The sequence below is a fragment of the Syzygium oleosum genome, unplaced genomic scaffold (assembly GCF_021117445.2).
Source record: "Syzygium oleosum isolate NSW1041296 unplaced genomic scaffold, Sole_v2.1 Sole_v2.05, whole genome shotgun sequence".
Lineage (NCBI taxonomy): Eukaryota > Viridiplantae > Streptophyta > Magnoliopsida > Myrtales > Myrtaceae > Syzygium > Syzygium oleosum.
In genome coordinates, this window is record NW_026607489.1 from 1,510,063 (window position 1) to 1,518,106 (window position 8,044).

General features: G+C 38.8%; 1 protein-coding gene across 1 annotated transcript; it reads right to left on the minus strand.

Moving 5' to 3' along the window:
• Nucleotides 1-5,012, minus strand: LOC115680898 (type IV inositol polyphosphate 5-phosphatase 11). The gene is made up of 7 exons (XM_030604739.2): nt 4,663-5,012; nt 4,348-4,478; nt 2,960-3,036; nt 2,718-2,843; nt 2,146-2,339; nt 1,816-1,953; nt 1-208 (listed from the first exon to the last, which is right to left on the minus strand). Exons 1-7 carry the CDS (start codon nt 4,861-4,863, stop codon nt 41-43), a joined length of 1,035 nt encoding a protein of 344 aa, XP_030460599.1. The 5' UTR covers nt 4,864-5,012; the 3' UTR covers nt 1-40.
• Between the last annotated feature and the right edge of the window lie 3,032 nt (nt 5,013-8,044).

An 8,044-nucleotide genomic window follows, 5' to 3' on the forward strand; every position in this document is an offset into this window, starting at 1 on the left:
TAAAGATACAACTCCGTTTCATGAACTCGATGTCTTTATTTCATTGATCATGGTTAGGGTTAAGCTTCAAGCACAGATGGGCTTTCACAGGCTTATGGTCAGAACTCTCAATACAGTCCACTGATTCATAAGACCGTAAAATTGCTTTGACTTTGTCGGCATCTTCTATCTTGAACAAGATCCTATCCGTCCATGATGGCACTCGTACCTACACCAGAAAAAAATAGGTGAAAACATTTTCCTCTTTGGAAGGAGAAAGAACTGAACATATTTAACAACAAGCCAGAAAATGTACTCTAAATTTAATTCGTGGTCATCGCTTGATCTAAAAGAAATTTGCTGCTGAAGGGTCTACTGGATATCGTAGTAATATAATTTTGAAAATAAGTATGAGTCCAAAGAAGAGTGTATATCTTTGCATAAATGAGTTCTCTCAAATCGCTACTCAAACGTATAATTAGGCTACAACAACAAAATAAGAAAGTGGCAGGTTGGTTATTCTACTTTCGCCTCTATTCTTTAAATTTGACTTGTTTTTTTAATATCTTTTCATGTATTATCTTGTTTACGCCAAGGAATATAGCATAAAACTGCATGAAAACTGTACGAATCTATTTTTGGTGTACTCGTGTGCAAGTAAGGCCATGATGGACGTATTGGTTAAATCAATTACTTCTTTTTCCAAGCAAGACGAAAATATTTTTTGAAAGATACATGGAGATTAGATAAAAATTAGGACAATAAAGATTGGTGGCATTTCTGTTTTTGGTAGATGAATGAAATTGTTTATTTCTGTCACTAAATTGTAAATAGATGTAGCACAAATTGTAAATACGAGACAAACTAGATAGCTGACAATAAACGTTATTGCATGTAGAGATAAAATTTAAGGTGTCTTCTAATGCTATCAAGATAGAGAAAATTAAAATAAACTCACGATTGAATATTCAAGAGAAAATTACAATAAAGTCATGGTTATATATTGGCTATCCATTGACCCATAGAAAATACATATTGGCTTAGCCCAAGTATGAAAGAACATAGTCGTAGTTAAATCGAAAGAGCAAATCATATTAATAGTAGCGCTCTTGCTCATGCTTCACATAGCTTTTTATCAAAGTCAATTATACTAGAGACAATATATATAATATTAGATTTGGATAATCTTATTAAATATAGGCATAAAGTTGGAAAAAAAAGATAGATCATATAAAAAAATGAGTTTCAAAAGTCAATATTACCAATTTATTTAGATATTAAATATACTTATATTTATTTTTCCTTTAGTTCGTGTTAGTTTTTTCATGATGAAATTGGACATAAAGCATAATAAAGATATATTGAACTTCAACTTATTAATATATGAATTAAGTTTTGTAATTATAAAAGCTTGCACTTCGAGAACGTAAATAACTACATTTTCATTAGTCTTTTGATTAACAACTTGAGTGGGAGCATGCGTTGCATTATAAACAGCAAAGTCAAAACTATGATTAGCTAGAATCACTTATTTATATATAACTTTGGACAATTCTCTCTTAATTCTCTGTGGAAAAACAAGTCACCCATCTCGTTAATTTTCATTGCATGGAGTTCACTCTATGTGTAAAAGGCAATCTCTCTCTCTCTCTCTCTCTACTACTACTACTACTCTTGTGAAAACTTTAATCTAAATACCAAAATCAAGAACCCAACATCCTAATTTGTCTCACTTATTAATTTTGATGTGATCATAATTTAATCTCTAAGCAACTAAATTAGAAAAGGGTGGATAGGGAGTTGGGGAAGCCGGTGGGTTTCATGTGGTGGTCGTACCTTATGACTTGTATCATAGTCGCTGCTTCCAACATCATACTTGTAGGTGGGCTTGAATTTGAGCGTACCTTCGCTGTATCCGCTGAATATCTCTCCCCTCTCAGCCTCTTGCAAGAGTTGATCCTTGCCTATCAGCATCTGCACCCACACAATTTACTGTCTAGGTTTTTCCAGCCTCATCATGAAGCGCTCTCTGATTTCGAGTTCAGAAATCAGCTTCAATATCACAGATGTAGTAATTTTCTTACATAATCTCGTGAAGAACAAACGGTGCTATCTCGGGTGAGATTGTATTGTTTTGGGTAAATGAACAAATAAACAATCACTCACAGTGTGGAGGTCTTTGCGGATCAATTTGCGGGCTGGTTGGGTGTCGATGCCTTGCAGCCGGTAATTGAGATCGCCCAACCAGATGGTGAGTTGGGCGGGTGATGCGTACGGGTTCCAGTGCTTGGACTTGGTGAAGAGGGAGTGTGATATGTGCCTGAACTGCGAGTTCCTCTCCTCCACATTGTGTGCATGAGCTGCTTACAAAGAAAGAGTCGAGACTAATGCTAAGTTACCGGAGAAGTTTTTATCAAAATTTGAATTTCTATCAATTCCATGTCCATCTTTAATGTATAAGATATAAGTTTACACGCTTTCTTAGATGAATGATACGAGCAAAGATTCGGACGTAAGCTCACTCATCCTACTGTTTTGTTATCAGATATTAACCAAACTTAAAGCGTGGGGTGGACTTAGAGTCTGGTAGCAAAACAGTCGTGCATGTATTTGTCGCCTCAGAACCTTATTTAAAAGGAATAAGTAATGCTATATAGTCCTTTCGAACTCGAACATCTAACCGAACCATATAGCCCTACCATTTTGGTATGAAAAGCAGTCGGATCTGAAAAACTTACCAGAGAGATGGCAGGAGATGAACACCATTCGGATACCTCTGAAGTTGATGTGGATCGCAACTGCACCCTTTTTCCTCCTAATAAGTCCTCCAAGTCCCCCGACGGATTGCTTGTCGACTTTCAGTTCTGCAATACAAAATTTGATGGAGAGATGGCGGTTATGACTGGAGCTGTCATGTTTTTCCAATCTTATTGATAAATTTGATTGACACACCAAAACCGAGAAAACCCTAAGTACGTACCGTTGGTGTACAACTCTGAGTCCTTGGGTCCGAAGATATATAGCTGCACGGATTGCATGATGGCTTTTCCTAGCAAGCTTCATGTCGCACACAGAAAGTCAGTATTCATCTCCTTCCAGCAAAAATCTAAAAACAAAGATGGAAAAATAATAACCAAAAACCAATTCGACTTCACAATTATCTGTCCAATATTTTGATCGGTTGCAAATTGCCCTCCAACATTAAGGTTTCCAAATTGAAGGGTTCACGCAAGGGCTGAAAATAATTTTCAGGCTGCTAAAATTTACTAGATAAATGTTCAAATTAAAATCACTTCGGTTTGGATGCTTTTCATCCTTCGAAAAGTTAAAAGTATTTTGTGATTAGATTCGAAGCCAGTATTTGATGATCTTGTCATTGAATCAACACGAAAGGGAAGAGTAGGCAAGATTGGAGTTGTAGTTTGATGAAACAAGTGATCTTAGAGGGAGATTTTCTTTTCTTTTCCTACTTTTAGAACGGTGCCCTCATAAGGGAGATGCATGATGTTAAATATGTCTTGAATTTTATGTACTCAGTCCGGTTCATCACCCGACCCGACATATTTTTTGTGTGACCCAAAAGTGGAGAAAAAATTGAGATTTAGTTCGTGATGCGAAGGGTTGGGCCGATAGGCCCAACCCGGAGCAAGCGAACAAATCTCTATGGCGGTCCTCCCAAGCTGGAGCAAGCGAACAAATGTCTCGGGGGGTTAACCCTCGAGGAAATTTTTTGGGGAGCCCTATTTATACTGCGGCTAGGTTTTTCCATTGATTAAGAGAGATTTTCATTTTGGGAGAGTTTTGTGAGCCGTGAGGTTTTGTTAAGTCGTTTTTCGACTTCTGAAAACTGTACTCTCTTTGATTATAGTGGAATCTTGTTTTGCCTCGCCCGTGGACGTAGATCACCTTGTGATCGAACCACGTAAATCCTTGTATTATGTATTTATTTTTCCGTGTTTGTTTCTAACACATGATCATATTCCAATTATTCTTAGGCTAAGAACAAATCTCACTAGAAATAAAATAGTGGCCCATTTAGAGGTCAGTACTCTGTAGTCATATGCAGTTCAAGTCACCAAAACACATGTACATTTTTGGACGAAGAAAACCAATGTTATGCAGTAAGAGATTAAAAATTTGCAGAAACATAGAAAGTTCGGAGGGATGACTGCAAGTACTCAAATGCGCATTAAGGGCCATATATATGTAGGAACAATATTATGTACAGGGCCTACTAATTGAGGGCATTACTAGCTGAATATATAGAAATGGGCAGGAGCTTCTCTCGGACAATCCGATCATGAATGGCTAGGCATGAAATAATTCGAAACGACAAGATAAAAGAAATGTCTATGGCAGCTTTCTTACACGTGTGTTTCCGCCAAAGTTGCTTGCAACATTCTTGAGATGCTCTTTCGCGGCGCTTCTTGCAAGCCCACGACCAGCAGGTCGAACTTCCGCTTGCTTCCGACCAGCTCTGCAAGATCTTCATGAGATACCTATAAACACATAAACAAGTCCTTCAGCGACTTTTAAAATTGACTATGCCCTATTTTTCCGAACGCCATTGGCGAAAAAAAAGCAATTCTCTGAAAGCAACGGGCAGTAACTCCTTCGAGAAGAGATTTAATTATAGATGAGTGGGATATCTCAAGAGCATCATAAAAATAGTACGTAACACACCTGGCCATTCATGTTCCAAGTAACCAAGCAAATGCAGACGTCGGGGTCGCTCGAGAATTCGCACGAATTGCACGACCGAACCGTCCTGATTCCTTCTTGCTGAGCCGCGACGACGTGGCCGACCATGTCGTCCGTGGGGTTCGATCCCTCCGTCTTGGACCTTCTTCCGCAGCAATAACCCATTTCAAGAATCTTCACCATGATACATGCGCTTGATTCTGCAGAAGCCGGAACTTGAGTTTTCTTGGGGCACCAATATCGGTAGAAGAAGTATCAAATGCAGACAATGTGATCACGGAACAAGCTTTCAAATTGAGAGTGATTGGGGATGGATCTAGAGAGAACTAGCTCGATCGGGGAACAATTGAATCTCTCTACGTCCTTTATCTCTCTCTATTTATACTTGTCATACATGGAAGTTGACAAATTGGATAAGGTGAAGAAAAGTCAAAGGCTTTGAAGCTGTCATTGTATGTCTCTCTTTCATTTGATCACTACTTTCTAAGTGGTAGGTCGGGCCTCGTTGACAATGTGAAGGAGTTCAATGAATTAGGACAATGGCCTTACTGCAGGTTTGTAGGAAGCGCGGGTTTGATTTCCCATTGTCTCTTCTATTGCGTAAATGGCTAAAGTACAGCTCAAGGAAGCAAATATGTCTATGAATTTGCATGGTACGTAATAGGGCTTCTCATGATTTGGAAGAGTAATACCGTAGAAATAAGCAAGCAAACCAATGGAGACTAACCAGATTGACTAAATTACCCTATACTGTATTGCAATCGAGAAGGCGAATTATTCCGTCATAGAGCACAATTGATATATCCATGATTGAACCGTAGCTGTCTAGTGCCGTAGTTAAGATGTGAAGTGTTGCAAATAATATGTTTGATAATGCATATTTAAAAGCTACAGTACCTTTAAAATGGGTCAGACAGCTTCCTAAAGCTATTTTAAGCAACTGCAGTTTCAGAGGTGTTACGATTATGAGATGTTTGCCCAATGCCTTATCGCAATTGAAGTTGCTACAGAAGGACCGTATCAAGCGGTCTTTCAATCATATAATGTTTTAGTGTCTCACCTTATCTAGCATTACGCCGTGACTCTAAGAGTCACTCGATCTATTCGAGGTAACGGTGTCACCGTCGCGGGAAAAAAATCTAAGTAAGAGGCTCACTTAATCTACCTGAGTAGGAAATGCTTTCGAACTCAACTAGTAGAACTAACTGAAGTCATTTCTCAATGCATAAGATGAGCGAGTAGGAACAATTATAGTGCAAATCAAACTAACCTATCTAGTACAATATATATCAACAAAACAAAACAAAAAAATTAACTAATGGCACAATAGTCTTTATATAGAAGTGTTACATTAATTCGATTCTTCATATTAGCAAGGACCAATAATTTCAATGATTGGATCGCCAATTATACGTTAAATCACGTGTTTCACGAACATTTGAGACTTTACCTAATTTAGATGAGCTTCTTTGCCGTTGAGACGGAGGCATCGACGGTTCGACTCGAACTCGATAACATGTCAACGGAGATCGGAGCACCCGCGAATCCAAGCCCTCTATCAACGAAGACAAGTCAAACCGGTTTGGTTCGCGGTACCGTGGGCCGTTGCAAGTTACACGTGTCGCCAACTCATGCGCCTGACGGTGGGAGGTAATCCAAAGCCAAGACCTACCCCCCCTCCTCCGTTGACCGAGAAATCATTGGTTGCCGCTCTCTGATCGCCAGGTGTGATGTCATCTCAACCAATCCGAACTCGCCACGTGTCCTTCCCGGGGGGGGGGGGGGGGGGTGGGCGGTGTAGGACAAGTGACAACGAGTGTAAAGTGAAAATTTTAGATAAAGAAAAAAAGAAGAGAGAATAATCATTTGAAGCATTTTCTTCTCTCCTCCCCCTTGCCCAAGCTCCTCCTCCACCGGCATCGCCTCCGGCAACCACGACGGCACCCACCGGACATGGCCGCGCTTCACTAGTTCGCAGCACGAGCTTGGCTGTGAGCTAGCCTAGCTTGATTTCCGAGCTTTTCAGTGTTAGTGGAGATGGTAGCTTCTGTCGTCATCGAAGTTGGCGTTGCCCCTCTAGGAAGGCAATGAAGAAAGGCTGTGGCATGGATCTTGAGATGCCGATATTATCTTCTTTTAATCTCACATTTCTTAGTAACTTAAAGAAGCCCCTCCAAATTACATCTGTTCATGGTGCAAGTCTTCACATATTGCACCGTTTATTGTGACATCATCTCTGCCACCTACCTTGCTCTCAACCCGGTTTTTTATGCTCTCACCGAACACATCGAGTTGGATTTTTGCTTTGTTCGAGAGTGGGTTGGTTCCGACGATTTTCATGTATGCTATTGTGCTTGCAGCGGATCGATTGGTGAACATTTTCATTATAGGGTTACCTAGTTTTCAGACACGCATTATTGTGATCCAATCTCTCACTTGTTAAACCTACTTAGGATTGAGCGGGTATTAAAATGTAATTGATCTCTATATATATAGGGGTTCTTTCTATTACTGCGTTTTTTTAATCTTTATCCTAATTGTAATGAATTACTTTTATAAATATATATAATTATCTTTAATTAGGGTCAAATCACCACAAACACTACGTCGTTTTTTCTCTCTCTATGGCTATAAATAACAGGTCCCCATTGAAGAAAATGCCTTCCGTGTAAAAAGAAAGAAAAATGAATGTTAGTTAATCTTTGTTCCTTGTTCCGGTCTATGCCTTTTTTACTATTCTGACTTCCTTTTTTTGCCCCTCTAATTCTAATGAATGTAATGTCACCTTGCAAGGGTACTCAAAAAAATATATACATTCTATAAGCTCCATATTGTAATACGATGCAACATGAATTTGGTCATACATTTAGGCTGTCCTGTTATCCCGTCCAACCTCATCAAATTTATCTTGTAACATGGTTATTAATTGGTCACTTAACCATGTCGAGGCGCTGGTTGAGAAGTTCTTTTCTACGACCAATCATCATTTTTGCAAGGGAAAATGAGACGAATAGTCCTTGAACTTTGGCCCAATGTGCAATGTGGTCCCCGAACTTTTTATTTATTCATTATAGTCCATGAACTTTAGCCTAATGTTCAATGTGATCCTTGAACTTTTAATTTGTTTAGTGTAGTCCTTGAACTTTAGCTTAATGTTCAATGTGGTCCATTAACTTTTAATTTGTTTAATGTCTTCGTATAGTTCATGGACTATATTGAACATGTATCAAAAGTTCATGAATGATATTGAACAAATTAAAAGTTGAGGGACCGTATTGAATATTAGACTAAAATTCATGGACTATACTGAATAAATTAAAAGTTCAAGGATCATATTACATATTGAATCAAAGTTCAGGACCGT

Coding starts and splice junctions, on each gene's coding strand:
- LOC115680898 (XM_030604739.2), bottom strand. CDS start 4,863: ATGGTGAAGATTCTTGAAATGGGTTATTGCTGCGGAAGAAGGTCCAAG. Junction 2,844..2,959: donor CTCAGAGTTGTACACCAACG/GTACGTACTTAG, acceptor TTTGTATTGCAG/AACTGAAAGTCGACAAGCAA. Junction 2,340..2,717: donor CATCTCCTGCCATCTCTCTG/GTAAGTTTTTCA, acceptor CTTTGTAAGCAG/CTCATGCACACAATGTGGAG.